We start from the raw sequence: 20,804 nt of genomic DNA, 5'->3' as shown, positions 1-20,804 counted from the left end.
TTACAAGACAACTAGTATCTGCACAAATTAGAAAACCTTGAATCAGGCCTTCAAAGGTGAATTTTTTTTAAATCTAGGCTCAAAAGAAGTGGAAGGAAATGGACTGAAACTGTAAATGAGAACCTTGTGTTCCCAGGGCTCCCAGTCAGCTGCTTCCAGAGGCTGCCTGGGCCCGCCCCCTCCAGCAGGGACCTGTCTGCGCTCTGTCTCTCCACACACAGGCTCTGAATGGAGCTGCCAGCCGAGTGTGAATGGAGGGGCAGGCAAGGCCCTGGAGGAGAATCTGCTGTGGAGGGAGGGCCTGCCAGCTAAGCTACAGGCAAGAGGAGGAGGATGCCACCGCACCCCTCCCCCAGGAAGAGCAGAGCTGGGCCAGGAGGGGGGCTACGGCCCGTGAGGCAGCCAAGACCAACTAGCATTCACAGAATTGCCAGGACAGAAGGGCTCTGCAGCTTTGGAATCAACGTGGGAACTATGATCCAAGCAAATTTAGCTGCCAGCAAAGGTGAGCCGTCTCTCCCCTTCTTTCAGAGAGTCCTCCCAGGGTCAGGCACACAGGACCCTGGAGCAGATGGCTGTCCAAGGGCCTTTCAGAACCTAACCGGAAGGTGAGCAGAGGAGCCTTTCTGTGTGCTGGGGGCCACAACGCTCCTCCACACTGGTGGACCAAACCCAGGCACACTGCAAAAGCCAAGCAAAGGCCGTGGGGACACTCAGAAAAGAGAGAACCAACCACACAATCTTCTCTTCCCTCAGAACAGAAAGTGAGAGCTTAGGTACCAGAAGCTCATAATAACTAAGCCATGGGAGAAGTATTTGACTGAATTTGGGGTTTGTTAGCCTCATTTATTCTAAGCTCACGGCTACAGAAGTGAGGCACCAGACCAGGTGCCAGGATGAAGGCAACCTCAGCATTTCACAAAGTGAGTGGACAGATATTCTAGCGGTGGGGTTAAAACTACTCAGAACCACCCATGCCACAGGCATCAGGCAGAGCAAACCCAGGGCGAGGTACCCCACCTGTGTAGCATGTCCTTAACCCATCTCAGGGCAAAAAGTACCAAGGAGCTCAGTCACCTAACTAACACTGCAGTCTGAAAGAACCCACAATACAATCAAGGAGCCACACTCTCTCTGGAAGAGCGAGGAGAGGCCAAGAAGGCACTTCCCTGAGCCACGTCTGCAGGCTTCAGGCCACCTGCCACTCAGCCTCGCAGAACAGCCACAGCACAATCACTGCCTGATGCAGGCCACCTCTGGGTGCTCCGAGGGGACCACATCCACGGAGAGACTGCACGGCTGCACCTGGGAGCCAGTGTGAGCTTTGCTTGCTAGCGCTAGCTCAAGTAGCTGGAGCATTTTTGAAAGGAAAACTGCTACATTTTCTGTCATCTTTCTATATATCCTTACACCACATGGAAGATGAGCTGGGGGGCAACGATACGGAGTAAGAGCCAAAAGTCTGAAAATGTTAATATTCTGGGATACTATACAATATCCACATTATCAGCATTTTCATTAGATCCTCCTAAATAGTCTTTGAAGCAAATATCATCATCTCCATTTCATAGATGAGAAAACTAAGTATTTGTAAGATGCGAACTGGCACAAGACCACCCGACCAGGACAAGCCAAGGGCTGTGCAGCTCTCTCAGGGTGAGCTCCAGCAACCGAGCTGGCAAGCCGCACTTGGGACCCAACACAGAAATCAGCCACCACTGCAGCCCTTTTATAGAGAGTGGCCAAGTTGTAAACATAACTCTCCAATTATTCAGGAAATAATGCACATCTACACAATATTTAAAAATTATTTAAAAGAGCTTTTCAAGGACAGAAAGAAATGCTTCCTAGAATTAGATTTAAACAAATAAATACAAAAATGACATATTTGCTACATATTTAAAGCAGCGTTAAAAATACTGGAAAGAACTATACTCAAACATTAACAATGGCAAAATTAGTTTCTGCATTTTCCAAATTTTCCTCAACAAGTACATTATTGCCTTTATAAGCCCAACAGAAGTGTTACCATGTCAGCTTTACTAATTCACTACTGATCTCACCCCAAAGGTCAAAGAGCAGACATCATATGCCTGTCTTAAGTCTTCTTTATGAATCTGGCCTCCCCCAGCCTTTGTATTAAAGCCAACCAGATGGGCCCCTCCTGGCTCTGCAGCCCAGCATCCCACAGGAGACTCTGCTCACTGCCAGCCCAACGAGGCTAAAAAGGCCCCCTCAGCACTAAAGTTCTGTGTCTAGCGCCATGTCACTTCTCTGGGTTAGGACGTTACTCCGGACTGCAGCAGCACCTGCCCAGAAAGACAGGGCCCCTACAAACCTGTCCCACAACCCCAAGAAACCTCAGCGAATACAGAAGACTGACCTCCAGAACAGAGCTGTGTGGAAGGAGGTGTTCGCCCAAGCACCCCAACCACACCAGGTACAGCCACCAGGCTTTCTCAACCACGCCAACCCTCAGCAATCGCACTGCTGCCAGAGGGCTGGGTTGGGCAGGATTCTGAGGCTGCATTCAGACTTAGAAGAAAAAACTTAAAATTCATCAATGATGATATCATACCAATTCTTACTATTAGCTGATATTTACCACCTGCTGTGTGTCTAAGAACTCACTTTATGACACATGTCACTGAGTATGATCCTGAAACCACCACTGCCATCCCATTTGACAGACACCTCAGAGGTTAAACCACCTGCCTAAGCCACACATCTGGCACGAGAATCGGGCAGGGACAGCATCTGTCCTCCCTGCACACTCAGCCTCCTGAGGTCCTAGCAAAACGACAGGAAAAAATTATAAAAAACAAAAGACAGCCAGGTGAAGTGGCTCATGCCTATAATCCTGGCACTTTGGGAGGATCACTTGAGGCCAGGAGTTTGAGACCAGCCTGGGCAATATTAAGACCCCAACTCTACAAAAAATTAAAAAAAAAATTTAATCAGGCATAGTGGCATGCACCTATAGTCCCAACTACTCAGGAGGCTGAGGCAGGAGGATCACTTGAGCCCAGGAGCTTGAGCTGCAGTGAGCTGTGATGATGCCACCATGCTCTAGCCCAGGGGACAGAGCAAGACCCTATCACAAAAAACAAACACACACACACACACACACCACAACAGGCTGGAAGATCACCAAAAATCACAGAAAGAGGGAGAGTGTGAGAAAGAAGAACTTAATGGACCCAAAGGTGTAAGTCAATCCTGACATGTAGAAGGCAGATGTGATTCACTCACTCTCCTGTGAACCTACCAAGTAACAGAGACTGTTCTGATACCGACGGCACAGCAGGGAGCAAGACAAAAGTAAACAAAGCCCTTGCTCTCATTGAGTTTATTATATTGGAGGTGAGGGTACCCCACGGACAGACGAGATAATAACCAAAATAAACCAAAAAAGTGCTATGCCCCTTTCGAAATGGCAGCCCTGTACAGCCACTGTGGGTTAGCACTCAGGGACAGCCTCCCAAAGAGCATCGAAGCTGACACAGGAAGGACAAGCAGCAGCCCAATATGCAAAGGTGAGGGACAGCTCCTGGCAGCAGGAACATCGGGACAAGGCCCCCGAGGTGGGGATGGACTGAGAGTGCGCTGGAATCTGAGTCTGTGACCTGGGACCCTGTGTCCCCGTCCGCCGTGGGCCGCCCACAGAGCAGATGAGACCACGAGGTACTTAAGGAAACTCAGTGGTGTCACAGGACCAAAAGGACCGAACTCTCAAAGCCAGAGCAATTCAAGGGAACAGTCCGGGCTCCTCAAAGGTGACCACAACTCACCCTAAGCCTCTGTTTTCTACTAGCCGGCACCGCGAGACCCTACAAAGGTAAGTGGGAACATGGCCAGATGTTCAAACCTGCAGCCTGGGCTGAAAGGGAAAAGTTCTCAGGCAAGGGGGAAGGGGCTTCAGTAAGACATACTGGTGGCATGTCAGCATGAAGACAGGGAGGCCTGCCCTAGACACACCATAACTGGAAAAAAGGGCAGAAAGAAGGGAACCCAGTACACAGTGAAAACAATATGGAAGAAAACTTAAGTCAAGGATCAGAGGAAAAACACTACAGTGCCTTGTTCTACAGAAAACCTTAGTAAGGACACGTCAAGAAAGCAAAGCTTAAGGAGAGACAAGTGCAGAACAAGAGGCCATGAAGAAGCCACTGAGCCAAGGAGGCAGCTGAGAACAAGGCAGGCAGAGGCAACTTGAGCAGCAGCTAAAGCCCTCCCAGTGAGGCTGGGAGCCCTGAAGGGACAGACACTCCCACACACAGAAAAAGAAAACCAGTAACAAAGTATCAAAGACTCAAAAGAGGAAAAAAGCTAAAAAAACAGTAACAAAGTATCAAAGACTCAAAAGAGGAAAGGCTAGAAAACTAGTAACAAAGTATCAAAGACTCAAGAGAGGAAAGGCTAGAAAACCAGTAACAAAGTATCAAAGCCTCCACAGAGGAACAGGCTGGGGTCCAGAAGGAATTGAGGCAGCAACTGGCAGGGCAGAGGCCAGGTGCGGAGCCCAGGGGCACTCCAGGCAGGGGGCAATCAGAATTAGCCACCTCCAGGAGGGGACTCAGTCTTGCCTCAGATTTCTCACAACACTCCAAGCCAGAGACCACAGGCAACACACTCTGGAGAGGAGAGGCCTGAGGACACAGCCAGTCATGCTGCTATCCAGGCAAGCAGGGGCTTTGAGGAATGCGGCCCCAGTCAGCCCTTCTTTAAAACATTTGACCATTTAACACACACAACAAAAACCAACTGACAGCAGGTCCTATTTGCAGACAGAGCAGAGACGACGTAGGGCTAGGTCAATGTGGAGCAGGGCAGGTCACAGCTCAGGACACTGTGCGACACCCTGTGGGGGACAGGGCTGACCCCGCAAAGCTGATCAGAGCACACAAAGGCAACACAAAGGCGGGGGCACTGCCTCAATGAACCCCACCAAAAACGTGAACCACATACAGAACTCAGAAATCTCGAAGAGTCCGGGGTGAGTCTGCGGAAATACAGGGCACCAAGACTCACCAACTGCAAACTGCAGTTTCCTACAGAGGCAGGACTGCAGGGGCCAGGAATTTGGACTGTCGCGCCCGACCACGCCCTGCTGCTTCCCAGCTTTCCTCATGGGAACGTGGGGATGCTGGTATCCCCATATGGCTTTGTGAGGACTTAATGAGCGCCTGGCACTCAGGAGGGGCCCAGTATCGTAGTGATGGCTAAGTACAGGGCAAAGGTGACATAGGAAGAACACAATGCAAGTCAGGAGGTGGGAAGACAGATAAAAGGGCTGTGACCTCTCCACCTACACGCAGCAAACGAATATTTCATGATAACTTTTACTCCAACTTTTTGGCTCTTAGCCAAGTAAGGTTTTCATCATGGTTTATGTTCTTAGTCTCAGCAATCTCTCTCAGAAACTAGTATTTCCAACTGAAGTTGAACATCATTCACTTTCAGGCAAAATTAATTTAGCAAATTTTATGCAAAGATAACATAAATATTAATTAAAGTATTTCTGTTGACCAATCCAGGTGTCCATCTATACATGAGCTTAGAAAGAAAGGTCCCACAGTGGCAGTCACCTCATCCTGCTTCGGTTATTTCTGGATGGTGGGATTGAGTGACTTTAAAGCTTTCTACAAAAAAAAAAAAAAAAAAAAGCGCCAAAAATTAGTTTTATAAAAACAATGTCATTATTTTTAAATAATGACATTGGTTTTCTGTCTACAAAACAGGAGTAATATTACTTATTTCGTAGGCCTGCTCTGAGAACTCAAGGAGGAAGTTCATGCAGAAAGTTGAGCCCCAAAGAACCCCATACGAGAGCCACTGCGGTGCTGGTGACTCGGTGCTGGTGACTTGGGAGATCGTCCCAACAGGGAAGAGACCATCTGCACTCCTCCCATTAACCTGTGTGCAAAATGCCGAGATCGTCACCTGCAGGCTGGACCAGAGACACTCTGCGCCTTAACAGCTGTTCCATGATGCACTCGGCTGGGAACCTTCTATTTTACACTTCACGTGTTATTAAAACAGCAGCCTTTTGAAAAGGATTTGCACTGGAAACTCAGAAACACAATTTCTAGAGCTTTCCCAGTGGTAATCTGCTGAATAACACAGTTTTTACTGTTGTTTGAGTTTCAACTTATTTCAATAATAGTCACTGAATCAAATACTGTGTTTCAAATAGAGAGTCTAAAGTTAGTTTGGCACTGTCCAAATATATGGCCATTTAAATTTTAATTAAAAGTAAATAAAATTAGAATTCCATTCCTCAGTTGCATTAGTCACATTATAAGTGCTCAAAACCCACTAGTGGCTACCGTACTGGACAGCGCAAAACCAGAATCTGTCCATCTTCACAGGAAGTGCTACTGGACAGTGCTGTTCTAGTTACCTGGGATGTTCCCGTCCCTTAGTTTTGTTTTCTTACACTGTACACACAGAACACTACGTTAGAACACTTTATCCGCTCCTGCTACTATGTGCACGGAATAAAAAACCTTAACCACCTTTAAACAAGTTTCCAGCACACACACGCCTGGCTAAAGTACAGCAAGAGTACCCTTAGGACTGTGGGAAGATAAAATGCTTAATTACAAACTGCAGAACAGACATTACGAAGGCATTGTTAAAACGTTTTAAAAATAGAAAGATCTCTCTCCATTCTCAGCCCGCCCCCCACCATCCCCAACAGTTAGGAGTTTAGTTTTCTTTAGCAGTTTCTCCAAGAGAAAAGTGTCAGCCTGAGAAAGAAAGTTGTATTTTCAAAAACCAAGAGAGAGGCTTTTCCTGTCCAGTTGGCAGTGAGAACAACTTAAGTTTTAGTTTCAATTTCCTTAGAAGAGGAAAAAAGGGGAGGAAGCAGCCTTTTTAATCCCTCACATGACAATTCACAAAGTGTTCCCAATCTTCATTATTTAATATGTGCTCTGAGGTGGATATCCCAGTCCCTGCTTCCCAAGTGGGGAAACTGAGGCTCAGAAATTAGAACTTGTGGTGAAACCAGCTAAAACCAGACCTGTGAGTCCGTGGCATGGGCTAAGCGAGCAAGCGCTCAAGGCCAACAGCATGCCTCCAATGCCGGGAAAAGGACTCCAGCCACAGGGTTTGAAGCAAAAACACAGAAACAATTTGACTTTTCATTTCCTTTAAACTACTGCACCCTTCCCTCAGAGTCACAGTATTCCAGAAATACAACGATGATCTGAAATCTACTTCAAAATAGAAAAGCTGGAGCTACCTACACCGAAGTGCTATCACTTAGGAAATTAACCCCACTCTTAAGCCACAGGAGAGCCTAACTGGTTGTGAACAGCAGCCAGTGTAGGAGAGAAAAGAGCACATGCCCACAACAAAAAGGCGAACTGCTGACAATCAAAGATATTCCCTGCCAACAGGGATCCTCAGCGCTGCTCCCATCCACTCTACCCCGTCGGCTGGGGGAGGCAGAGATCCACATAGGCAGGCCCCCTGCATACACCCACGAAATACAGCCACGAAATGGAGTGCACACCGCCAAAGCCACACAGGTGACAGGTGCACAGGGACACTCACCAAGTGGCCCAACAATGGGTGATTCTCCTTCATACTTTTCCAAGTTTTCTAATTTTTCATAGGCATTAATTTCATAGTAAGAAAAACCAATAGCTAAAACTAAATGAGGATGCCTTTCAAATACATTGTAGAATTTTTTGAATGTTTTCTAGTTTTGCACTTTATACTATAAAACATAAAAACTGGTTTACCCTTTCTGCCGGAAGGAAAACAAACTGCAGCAGACTTTATTTTTAAAATTCTAAGACAATGACAAAAGTTTTCCTCAGCATTTGATTTATGACACTATGAAGACCTGCCATCCCAACTCTCGCCTGAGCTGGCAAATCCTCTTTCTTTCCTTTTCTTTCTTTCCACAGACACGTATTCAGGGGCTGAAGTGTGCTTGGCTCTGGGAATGCAGGTGAAAATACAGCTTCCCCCTCCCTGAGGGCATGCATGGTCAGTAATGCCCCTGAGGTGAGCATCAGATGGCCCGCAGGAAGGGACAGAGGAACTGCTGGGGGGATCTTCTTCCCCTCCTGAAGGAGGCACAGTGCTCTGCAGCTGAGGTCCTGGGCAAGACACTGTTCCCACAAAGCAAAGATGGACTGCTATGTACTTAGAACTGGATCCCAGAGGAGACTGGGTGAGTCACCAACCCCCACCTGCGTAGGAATAACACCTTTCCTAAGTGGGCGGATGCAGGCCCCCATGAGCAGGACTTTTCAATTGCTGTGTTTTTATGTATTCACATGCCTTTCCTGCAAACTCTTCTTAACTGACACCCTTTAAAGAACAGTCCACCTGAGAGAGGCACAGAAAGGCTCTCGTGGTTGGTTACTCTGGTTGCCTGAGTTCAGCAGTGACAATCAAGCCAGACGACAGGGTCTGCAAGAGTCATCCTGAAGGGCTGGAGTCCAGTCCAGGGAGAGGAGTGCTGGCCAAGACAACCATCCGCCTCCACGGTGGGGAGCCTGTCCCTGGGAGAACACCTGCACAGGTGGCAGGCAGCACCCCCAACACAAGATTACACATCCTTACCCCTAGAACCTGTGGCTCTGGTGAGGCCATCATGCCATGGTCACGTTGTGTTACTACATGACCTTATGGCAGGCAGGTTACCTGGGTGGGCGGAACCATCCGGAGCTCTTAGGAGCAGAAGGCTTCCTCCAGCTGGCAGATGTCATCAAAAAGATCTGAAACACCTTGCTGGCTTGCAGACAGAGGGGGCCATGAGCCAAGGAACGCAGGTGGTCTGAAGAAGCTGAGAGAGCCCTCCACCCTCCCCAGCTGGCAGCTAGCAAGGAATCAGGGACCTCAGCCCTGCAAGGAGCTGAATTCTGCCAATAACAGGAACATGCTGGTAAGAGCACCCTGAGCACCAGCTGAGAACACAGCCAGGCAGCACCTTGGCTTCAGCCTTGAGAGCCTGAGCAGAGGACAGCTGATCCATCCTTAATCTGACCACAGAAACTGCGAGACAGTGAGTGAGTCTCCTTCTAAGCCACTGAGTCTATGGTAATTTGCTACGCAGCAACAGAAAACTAGTACAGCACAGAAATCTCAAGAGTAAGATGTTGCATTACTCAGGGTACATCTCCAACATCAGGGGACAAGGCATCTGGGCCGTCTCACTCAGACACATGTTCTGAGTACCTCAGACACCTTCAGCGCCTGCCGAGACCACCTGCCCGCCCTTCCTTGGGTGCCTGTCTCACAGGGCAGCCTTCTCAGACAGTGCGGCTTGCCACCCACCCCGCTTCTGAGAAACCACTGACGAGCTGGCGAGACCTCCTAGACAGGGCCTCTCCACAGCAACACTGGCCAAGGGCAAGTTCTACATGACACTGTGGCTTTCACAGTGTCACCTCCTATGAGTCTGGGTGGTCTGATTCAGTCTTCCCCCTTTAGTCTGAATTCTGGCTGCATCACCAAAATCAAGTCTCTAAACTTGAATTTCACAGGTTTTTTATTTTTTCTTTTTAACTACAACCCTCTTTTACTCCACAACTACAAAATCAGATTCTAAACCATATGACCTTCCCAAGGCATAAAAAAGTCTTTATTTTCCAAGGATAACTGCTATCCCTTCTCCCACAGGCCACTTGCACGAATCCATTTAAAATAAGGACCAAAATCTCATATTAAATACTGACCAAAAAAAAGTCCAAGACTTTACCTTGAGATACAAATCTCACAATTATGAAAAACGTACTTTGTTTTACTTTAAAATATTTAAAAATTAAGTCACAACCACGTGTTATTTCTGAGAAAAAGCTCAGAAAGAGACAGGATCCACTGTACACCACTTTGACTTGCACTACATAAGCATTAAGAAGGCCATTTTTTTTGCAAAAAACATTTGAGGCCTCTCATTTTCCCAAAAGACCTCCACACACACACACACACACACACAAAAACTCTCTTTTTCCAAAGGGCCTGCTGTGCCCTCCTGGGCAGCCCTTCTCCAGTGTTAGCCCGTGGCCAGGCACGTGGCTCACACAGCGCTCCAGCAGGGCTCTCCTCGGCTCCACCACAGCCAGCATGTCGCGCTCGAGTCTCAATTTCACTTTGTGGAGATTGGCCGGGGCACAGTGTGCAGTAACAAGCCATGCAATTATTAGACGGCAGGGGTGTCTGAGTGACAGCTAGTTTCATGAATGCAGCGGAGGCCCAGTGTGATCCTTCACGCTCCCTCTACAACCTTACACCCCTGGGGTCTCAGAGAATGAAACCAAGAAAACAAGGCCCATGGGTGCCACTGTCACCTTTTGAGGCAGATCTCATAATAACCTCTCCTGTGCATCCCTTGCTGTTTACAAGAAGCCATGGAAACAAGACAAACGCACCTAAAGTGAAGGCGCCCATGCTCTTCAGGGGCCCTGCTGGGCCCTCACCTGTGCCCTCCCTCAGGACACTCTGGGAAAGGTCACATCACTCTACTTGTGCAAAGTCAGGCTGGAGGGAGAAGAGGGATCCTGGCTGCTCCTCTAAGCTCTGACTCCCTTGCAAAAAGAGAGTGAAAAGAACATGCATGAGTTGGAAATGACTCACGCCAGAGGCCCCGTGGGTCAGGCTATGAATGCTGACACTGGTCAGTTTCTCAGACTTCAAACTGAGAACAGAATTTTCTTTGAGGGAACAGAAGACATTAAAAGATTTGATTAAATAGCATCAAGGGTCCTGCAGAGGGGAAGCTGCATGGGACTTCTGCACGCTGCAGGCACACCTCGGAGGCTGGTCAGGGCACGAGACAGCACATGTCTGCCAGGCTCTCCCTGGGGCTCTGCAACACACCTGTAAGGACGTGGCCAAGCACCTGAGGGCCGCACTCCACCCTCTTAGGCAGGACTTTTCTTTTAACCTGAGGACGTTTCCAAAGCTATTGGGACTGACCATGGCAAAGTAACAACAGCCCAGAGCACTGCTAGGCCAGGAGGTGAAAGCAGCCAGGGGCTGGGATGCACAGGGCCCCAGCCGCCCACATCTCTGGGTCAGAAGTCTAGGTAGGTAGCACCTCTCACACTATGCAGTTTCCAAAACAAAGGTTTGAGAGCTCAACCAAAAAACGTAATGAGAACCAGAGCCAACGGCAGCTCCAAAACAAGCATTTCACCTTCTCTCTTCTGAAGGTTCTTGCACTAATTCCCGTCTTCTTTCACCTGCTTTTTCCACATCCTTCTCGATGCTGAAGGTAAACTAGCAGTCTCACAAGGCCAGGCCACAAGGTGAAATTTTCAAGGGCAGGAAACTACTCCCCAGAAAAGGACAAACAGCGCAGGTTGCCGCACAGGCCACCAGGCAAAGACCCAACTGGGCTCAGTCGATGCTACACATCAGGCAACTGCTCGCTCAAGGACTGCAGATGCTTGTCTTTTCAGAAACGCAGGTCCTGGGACGATGTAAGAGCTCTGAGCAGCTTCTCATCAACAAGGTCCTTTACTACTGGCCAGGCATGCCCTTAGCTCAGTTATTTCCCTTTCTAAGCCACAGCTGAAAAACTCTGGTGGTCTCTCCCAACACTCTGGGTAAGCTGGTGGCCAGAAGCAAGTTCTTGACATAGATATTTGTTGACACCAAAAGATCAACTCCATGTGGGAACACTCACCAGGCAGCCTGCCCTCCTCTAAGCATGGGTATCAAGGCTCAGGTTTACTACTTCCTTCCCTGTCCCTTCTGAAACAGCACCCAGAGTGGCTGGACCAAGGAGAGGTCACCCCGCCCTTCCTTGAAGAATTTAAGAAAGGCACACAGCAGGCAATCCCAGCAGGCCTCTCCTCTAGGCAGAGATGGTGGGAAGTGGATGTGATGAGGGCCATATTGGAGTCGCGGTACATGCCACCCAGAGACAGGCAAGGAGAGTTCAAAGAGCATTATTGCAGCATCGCCCATTTAGGTGGGGATCAAGCCAGAGCTCCTGGCTGGCTTCAGAGCTCACTCTCCAGCCCTATTCCATAAGGCCTTTGAGCTGAGTTCTAAAAGGTGGGCACCAGGCCAGGGGCAGAGCAGCAGAACCCTGGAGGCATCACTGAGTTTGGGGCTTTAGTCATTAAGCTGGGGGTTCGGGGCCAGGGGAGGTGTCATCAGAGGGCTGGGGGAACCTGACCAAGTCTGCTGGCAGAGGCGATCACCCCACTGGCTGCGCTGGGGAAAGACCCAAGCGGGACCCAAGTGCATGAAAGGCACCCACTGTGGGCTGCTGAGCAATCTCCACCAGAGGGACAGCATTCGCTTGAAGAGGGGTTACTGAGAGATGAACGGGGCCAAAGGACAGCATCTGAGGGACAACTGGACATGGGGCACAAAAGAGGAGATCTGCACAACTGGACAGACGGCGCCCTTGTGCGCTGGGGAGGGGAACACTAAGGAGGGTCAGGTTTCAGGGTCAAGATCGTGAGAACATGCATCTCCCACACAAGCCCTGCTCCACACTCCCAGATCCTAGCACAGCACTTGGCCCCTGCGGGCTCATTTACTAACAAAAGCAACAACACCCCTATGTACTGAGGCTGACCAGGACTAAGATAAGGTAACAGTCCTAGTGATGTGCACAGGGCATGATGCGCCACTGCTCACCAAGAGCCGAGGTGCGACTCCAGATTGTCAGGGGCCAAAACTGGTACTACAGAGAAGACCACGTGTCTTCCTATTCTTTCTAGTGCTAAGAGACAGGGAGTCCATTCCAGTTACATAACAGGCTGGAAACCTGAAGCTCCTCCCAAGTGCACCCTTGGGCATATAGTGCCATACATCAAGAAGAATTGCTCCCCACCACCTCACCTCAGAAGTTCTACAAGAGCTGGAGGGAGAGGGCAGAGGAAACTGAGCTCCTCCCTGGGTCTGCAGGGCATAATCAGGCTTCAAGGAATTTAAGAAAGTAACGCTTCTAATCCAAAACAGGTGAAACAAGTTACAAAACAAGCAACTATTACACTGTATCTCACACACTTTAAAGTACTGTCAACTTCAGTGTTTCCCAACATTTTTTCAATGAGAAATAACAAGAACTGTAAGAAAAAAGTTTACTGTAAGAAGGAATCCCAATATCTAGCAATTGTGGGTATTTGTAGGACTCCACTGTATGTAACAACCCTAATACCCCCTGCAGGATCCATACGTGTTTGATAAATCAACAAAAAAATTGTCCAAGGAGTATGATTTAAGTCTGGAAATATCGACATATAACCTACATGCAAATTCTTTCTAGACGCTTGGAAAAGCACCAAAAGGCAAAGGAGCTGCATAAACAGCATCACCCCTCACAGCCTCACCTGGGACAATTTTAACTCCTCCTCCCCAGCACACACATGAGGCGTTCTGTTTCCTTTCATTTCTTGCCCTCTTGTAGGTGCACTCAAATTAGAATTTATAATCCCCTCTAGGTGGATGTGGAAATATTTAAAATAAAAATAACAGCTTTCAAAGAATAAGTATATACACAATAAAACTGTTTTTATTTTCTTTGAATACTATTAGCCAGTTTTAAAAAACTGCAGCTGATGCTTTTTACGTTAATTTCAACACAAACTTAAAATATAACATACATCAGCCTCCCAAATCGCCTCTAACTTCACCGATTGTTAAACTGTATCACTACCAAAATCCTAGTATCTTTTAAAAGGACTTTCTGGAAAAGAAAAAAAGTTATTTTCCTTCAACCTAATTTGAGTTCCTGGCAACACTAAATCATTCTGCAATTTAACTTAAATGAAACTCCACGCTTATCTGTGCCCCACTTTGACAAGGGGTCTCTAACTTGTCTGGTGGGAGGCAGAGGAAAAAAGAGAAAGAGTTGACGACTTCCCTTTCCAGATTCAGGAGAAAAGGCAAATATCTACAAGTCGGATTCAGCAGCCGTTTTTTGCACTGTTAGTTCTAGGATCGGGGCAAATCATTCCTTTGCAAAGGGCTTTAAAATCAAAAGGAAAAACAAACTTTCAGTGTAGAATCGGGCCTTAGTCCTCCACATCCGTCCTCGAAATAAACCCGGAGCCCAGGCCCGGCCGGACCACGGGCGGCCCGCGCCCCGCGCACTCACCCCTGGATACCCGGGCTATACGCGCGGCTCTTCCACGGCGTGCCGGGCCGCGGCGCCTGGGCCCCGGGGCCGCCCCCTCCGCTCAGCGCGGCCGCGCGGCTGCCGGACAGCAGGTAGTTGAGGCCGTACGTGCTGGCCTTGTTCTCGCGTTTCCGGCGGCCGGGGTGGAACTGGTGCTGCGGCGGGGAGCCGGCGGGCGCGGGGCCGCGCGGCCCGGGGTGCCCGTTGGCCGCGCCGGGGGCGCTGGGCGCGCCGTCCGCGAAGCTGAAGAAGGCGCCGGCGCGACCGCCGCCCGGCCGGCCCAGCGAAGCGCTGCTGGAGGACGACGACGAGCAGCCTGGGCTCTCCGTGCCCGACTCGGCGTTGGACGAAGACGACGAGGACGACGAAAGCGACGGCGACTTGTGCAGGCGCCGCGCGCCCTCGGCCGCGGGCCCCAGCGCCGTCAGCAGCGCGGGGGGCGCGGCGGGGCCCGGGGCGGGCGGCGGGGGCGACGCGGCGGGCAGTGCGGGGCCCAGGCCGCCGCCGCCCCGCCCGGCCGCCCCCGCCGCGGCCGCCGTGTCCAGCGCCGGCGAGTTGAGGCAGAAGTAGGACGCGAAGCCCGAGCCGCCGCGGCCCACGCCCTGCGAGGTCTCCCAGATCTGCATCCACAGGGCATTGGCCGGCCCCTTCTGCTCGGGCTGGATCCAGGCCACGCGCGGATCCATCCACGCGCCGCCCCCGCGGGGCCCGCGCCGCCCGCCCCGGCCCCGCCCCCGCCGCGCCCCGAGGCCGGCCGCGCGCGGACGGACGGACGGACGGACGGACGGGCCCGGGCCGGCGGGCGCCCGGCCTCCTGCTCGCGCCCCGCTCTCGTCGGGGTTCCGGCGCGGGCGGCGGTGGCGAGCCCGAGCAGGCCGCGGCTGGCGGCGGCGGCGCTCGGCACGTCCCCGGGCGGCTCCGGCCTGCGGGCTCCCGCTTCACGCGGCGCGGGGCGGGCGCGGGGGCCGTGGCGGTGGCGGCGTTCGACTCGGGCCGGGGGGACAGGCCATCGGAGAGGACGGGCGGCGGGGCCGAGGGGGCGGGCCCAGGCGCCGCGCGGCCGGGGACCCGCGGGAGGCGCCGCCGCCCGTGCGCCGGGCCCTCAGTCACGCTCGCGCTGCTCGCTCCGTGCTCCTGCGGCGGCGGCGACGAAAAGACACTCGCGGCGGCGGCAGGGCGCGGGGGAAGGAGGGGGCCGCCGCTGCCTCCGCTCCAATGAGGGGCGGGGGAGGGGGCGGCGGGGAGGAAGCGCGGCCTCCCTTGCCGGAGCCGCGACGCCAGTGCGCACGCGCGGCCGATTTCAAATCCTCACTAGACACCGCCGCCTTGGTTACCGCGCCTGCGCACTGGGCACCCGGGCTGCGGGTTGGGAGGGGACCGCGTCGGAAGGCTGCGCGACTGGGCGGGGCTGAGGTGGCGGCGGCGTTGAGCCCTTGCAGACTAGACCGGGCTGGGGCGGGCGCGGGCGCCGCGCGGAGCTGCGCGCAGGCTGGCCGTGCAGACATGCGCGCTGTGGCTGGGTCCTGGACGGCCGCGCTGCGCGTGCGCGGGAGCAGGTTCCGCGGGGCTGGCAGCGGGCGGCACTCCAGGCGGCTTCCCCCGTCCCCGCCGGCCGGTGGTAGGGCCGGGCCTGGTCCCCGCACGTCTTCACCTGCGGGGCCGCGCAGCCGGCCCCCGCCCCCGCGCCCCGCACCCTCCGCGGCCGGCTCTCGGGGCCTGTCCGCTCGCCGGGCACGGACGGCGGGGGAACCCGCTTCCTAGCCGGTCCGCGGCCGGGCATGGGTTTCCTCTGGGAAAGAAAACTTCCGAGTCAGTGCCCAGTGCAGCTGTCCCCGGCCACACGGGCAGGGTTAGCACGGGAGGCGGCTCGTGGGCTCGGGCTAGTGGATCCGGCTCGAGGACGCAGGCTCGGGGGGGGGGGGGGTGTCGTCCCGCTGCCCGCCTGGGACCCGGTGTCCCGAGCCCTAGGGAAGCCGGCTTGACGGTGGCTTCGTTTGGAAGGCGGCGCCGGCCCAGCGTTGTGAGGTCCGAAGCCGACGCCGGGTGTCAGCGTCCGTCGCGGCTGCGCCCCCCGCGAGCCCGGGCAACGCGGACCCCGTAGCCGCCCCGGCGATGCAGTCCCGGGCCCGACCCCAAAGTTTGCCCACTAGCGCCCGGCGCCGTGTCTTTGCGTCATAGCTCGACCAGGCCTTTTAAAGGGCACATTTTAAAAGCTCTCCTTCTCCTCTGCATCATGGATGAGTGGACGTTAGTAAGCGCGACAGGAAAGGTCCCAGAGTTGCGTACTAAGGCTTTTGGACAAGTGGTATTATTTAATGATAAAAATGAATATTTCAGTTCAGACGTTTTTAAGTACCTGTATGTGGTACGGGTGGAAATTATGACCAAGGATTAGAACATGTGTATTAAGTAAACTACAAAGTATCAAACACACAAGCAAGTCAAACTAATGGTCGTTATTCTGGAGCTCTTTGCTTGCAGCGGCTCTTTCCAAAATCCTTGAAGTCATACCTGGCGCTTCTCTCTCTCCCTCTCCCTGTAACCAACACATCATCTTGGCTTCACAGCCAGCAATATCCAGAACCCAACTGCTCTCCCTCCTTCCACCGTCCTTCCTCCCCTTCCAGCCATCACTATTTCTAGCCCATTTTAAAGCGGTGCATCCTAGCTGGTTTCTCACTTTCCATTCTTGTCCCTTTATGCATTTTTGCTTGAGTGATCCTTTTAAGAAAAAAAAAAGGTGTTACTATTTTTAAAGTCAACTCATGCCATTCTTCTGCTCAAAACCTTCCATGGGCTTGCTTTCTGACTGAGCAAAACATAACAGCCTTGCTGTGGCATTCAAGTCCCTTGCTGTCTGGTCCTCCTCCGTCTTCCACCCACCTCGCCTCCCAGCTCTTCCCCTAATCCAGCCATCACCAGCCACAACTCCTGCTCCTGCTTGGGGCCTTTGCACTTACTATTCCATCTGCTGGCCTCTTCCCCCAGGTGTCTGCACAGCTCCCTCCCTCTCCACTCTCACACCTTTGTAAGGACTTCCAAGTGGCTCTATCTAAGGACAAACTTAACCCTTCACGGATCCTGTTTGGGTTTGCTGCTTGATTTTTCTCTTTGCATTTATCTCCATTAAGTCTCCTAGGGCTGCGTAACAAAATACTACAGTCTGAGCGGATTAAGACTGCAAACTTATTCTCTCACAGTTGTGGAGGCTGAAAGTCCAAAATGAAGTTGTCAGCAAGGTCACTCTCTCCCCCAAGGCTCTCCGGGAGAATCTGCGCCGTGCTCTTCTCTCAGCTTCTGGTGTTGCTGGCCACGCTGGGTATTCATTGGCTTGTAAATGCATCACTCCAATGTCTGGCACCATCATCCAATGGTGTTTTCCCTGTGTCTATGTCTCTTCCTACAAAGACACAAGTTATATTGGCTTAGGGCCCACCCTAATGACTTCATCTTAACCTGATTACATCTGCAAAGACCTGTTTCCAAATAAGGTCCCATTCACAGGTGTCCGGGTTTAGGACTTAAGTATCTTTTGGGGGGACACAATGGTACCCACTGCACCATCTAGTATATATTTTATCTTGTTTATCATCTGTGTCCCCACCCCATTAGAATGTAAGCTCCACGAGGAGAAGAATGTTTATCTGTCCTGTCCTTGCTGTGGGTTGGCTCAAGGACTGTCTGGTCCTCGGTGAACAGTGGCAGAATAACTGACAGTGACCCGACCCGCTGGCCTAGTGGGAATGAGCTCAGGCAGGTGCCCTTGTCCAGCTGCCAGGGCCTGTTACACAGGGTGCCACTGTTTGCTGCTTTCAGCATTTTAAGTTTTTCTTTATCACCTCATGCTCTGTCTTTGCAGATTAGCCTCTAGCTAATCCCCCTTAATTTGATTCGTCAGCCACCAGACAACTTTTTGTAATTAAAGCCAAGGTTTTGTTATTTATGTATTCGATCAAAAATCTCTTTATATAAATTAGGAGCAGTATATATTTTTAATACAAATCAAGAAACAATACTGAAAGTAAAATGTAGTTCTTGAGACCCCGGGCAAGGGAGAGCCTTCTCTTTGCTTGTCTATTTCCACAGATAAGCCAGGCTATTCCACTTTTGGGCCAAAGTCACTCCTCTCTCTCACCTGATATTGGAGGGAAGGTAATATTAGAGATTACACTATGGTTTTAGATTTGTTCTCATGAAAAAAATGGCTTACAAAGTATATTCCATGGACTACCCATGCCCGATCCAGCAATGCTGGTCAAAATGCAGATATCTGGTGAAGTTTGAAAACTTTTGCCTAAACCACAGAGACTGAATAGGGAATGTAAATAACTGAAAAAATCAAGGTGTGTGTATATTAGTCAGCTACTGCTAGGTAACAAACAACCCCGAAACTTGGTGGCTTAAAGTAGGTGTTTAGTATTGCTCACAAGTCTACGGTTCAGCTAAGTAGTTCGGCTGCTCTGGGTCACATACCACTGAACCTGCTGTGGGCAGCTGACAGGTCAGCTGAAGGCTAGCAGGTAAAGAGTGGCCACGCTCACATGGCTGGCAGTTGGCTGGCTGGCAGCAGGGGCACCAGGGTTGATCTGCCTGTGAGTCTCATGTTATCCAACAGGTTGGCCCCAGCTTGTTCTCAGTGTGGGGCTGAACAGGGTTTCAAGAAAGCAAGCGCACAAGGCTCAGAACAGCAGTGTCTTCACTTCCTCATCGTTCTGTGGGCCAAAGCAAGTGGCAAGGCCTCGACAGGTCAAGTTGTGAAGAAATAGCCCCCATGTCTCAGGGAAGGAGCGGCATCACGCGGCAGAGGTGTGGGATACTGAAGGGGGAGGAACCAGGCCTGGAGTATCCATACTCTGCATCTGTCTTCACATGACATCCTCCCCTGTGCATCCCTCTACACCTTCTCCCCTTCTGATAAGGACACTAGTCATTGGATTTGAGGCCCACTCTAAAACCCAAATGATTTCATCTCAAGATCCTTAACTGATTGCATCTGTAAAGACCTCATTTCCAAATAAGCTCATGTTCTGAAGGAAATGACACTATTCAGCCTACCACCGAGGCTTAAACAAAACCAGAGTCATTTTGCTCCCATAACAAGAAGTCCCAAAATTGAAAGACACTGGCATGCTGGTTCAGTGGTCCAGGGTGTCCATGCTGACTTGTCTGACATTCCCCTGGCCTTTGACTCATGGCTGCCCAGCCCCAGCCCTCATGTCTACAGTCGAGGCAGGAAGGAGGTGGGGGGAGGTGGCCAGTGTCTGTTGTATGGGAACACTTTTTTTTTTTATCAGAAAAGCAAAAAATTTCCTAGAAACTCTCACACTATATTTCCCCTTAAATCTCATCAACTACAACTGCCACCCCATCTGCAAGAGAGGCTGAGAAATTGAGGCACAGAATGATCATGAATGGCCTAGACCAACCATGAGCCATTGCTTGTGCTGGACATAGGGCCACATTGAAAAACACTGGGGTCTGTTAGCAAAGAAGAAGCAGGTGGTGAGTACCATGTAGACCCTATGTCCGCCACCCGCACCTCTTCTGAATTTGCCTCATTCGAGTCTGTTTCTGAGAGTCTGTTCTGACAAAATCCGGTTTTCAGGTCAACCTTGAATAGGGTAAGCCCACCAAGACAGTGCGGGCCCTGTTGTCTTCTCAGGGTGACCAGATAACTGCTTCTCCCACGTCACCCTAGAGCAAGAAATCTCAACTGGAACTGGTTTCGTCTCCTGGGGGATACATGGCAATGTCTGGAGACATTTTGATTGTCACAATGGCGGGGGGGGGGGGGGGGTAATTGTCGGGGCCCCTGCTATGTGTCAAGCACATGCAGTCTCTGTGTAAGAGTCCAAATTTGCTCACAGTGTAGAAAACACCCATGTGGTGTAGGCAGGGGTGTGGGATTCCAGGGGAAGGGAACCCGGAGGAGGTGTTGCCAGACTGATCCTAGAAGATGCAGAGAATTAGCCTAACCGAGGAAGGACATTCCAGGGTGAGGTGGCAAGAGAGGCAGCCCTGAGGACAGAAATGCCCAGTTCTCAGGGGCCAGGGCCGCAAATGGCAGCAGAAATTGGATGTGAGGTTGTCAGCCAAGGCCAGGCACAAAAAGAGTATCCATCTTACAGCACTTTGAGGCCACCGTTAAAATATGGACACCAAAGAGTGGCACAGTCTGACTTGTGTGTTAAGAAGCTCATTTTGTCTTAACAAATGGACTTGTGAGGGCAAGATTGAAGGTAGAGATAAAGGTTGGGGGGACGTGGCCTGTTGAGAGAAAATCAGTAATGGGCACAGTAGTAGGTATGGAAAGGGTTATTTAGGAGAAAATAAATTAGGATCAGTAGCTGTAGTTGCTATAAGAAACAATCGGAAATCAGAGCAGTGTGACACATTAAGAGTTTCTTATTCACATGCCAGCCCAAAATGAGTCTGCGAGGGGGCCCGGGGCATGAGGAGGGAGGGCTCTGCTCCACACAGTCACTCAGGGGTCCCGCTCTTCCCTGCAGAAGCTCTGTTCTGCCATGCCCCACGGCAGTGGAATGCTCTGCTAGTTCTCTGCAGAGGGCCTGGGGGTGGGAGGAAGGGGAGTAGGACTGAAGATCCTGCAGAGGTTTAGGGGCCAGGCCTGGGGATGGCCAATACATTACTTGCGCCCGTGTCTCTTGGTGTCCAGAACTCAGGAGTACAGCCCCACCCA

At 51.4% G+C, this 20,804-nt stretch overlaps 1 protein-coding gene across 2 annotated transcripts in view; it reads right to left on the bottom strand.

Annotated features, from left to right (window-relative positions):
* The window catches only part of TENT4A (terminal nucleotidyltransferase 4A), a 41,362-nt gene extending 26,070 nt beyond the window's left edge, over nucleotides 1-15,292 (bottom strand). For both annotated transcript variants that reach the window (XM_069492122.1, XM_069492123.1), the window contains exon 1: nucleotides 14,084-15,292. In XM_069492122.1, coding sequence (XP_069348223.1) covers nucleotides 14,084-14,790 — 707 coding nt within the window. In that variant the 5' untranslated portion in view covers nucleotides 14,791-15,292. The remainder of the gene's footprint in view (nucleotides 1-14,083) is intronic.
* Between the last annotated feature and the right edge of the window lie 5,512 nt (nucleotides 15,293-20,804).

Source organism: Eulemur rufifrons, chromosome 17, assembly GCF_041146395.1.
Source record: "Eulemur rufifrons isolate Redbay chromosome 17, OSU_ERuf_1, whole genome shotgun sequence".
Lineage (NCBI taxonomy): Eukaryota > Metazoa > Chordata > Mammalia > Primates > Lemuridae > Eulemur > Eulemur rufifrons.
This window is presented reverse-complemented; position numbering and strand designations above follow the sequence as displayed.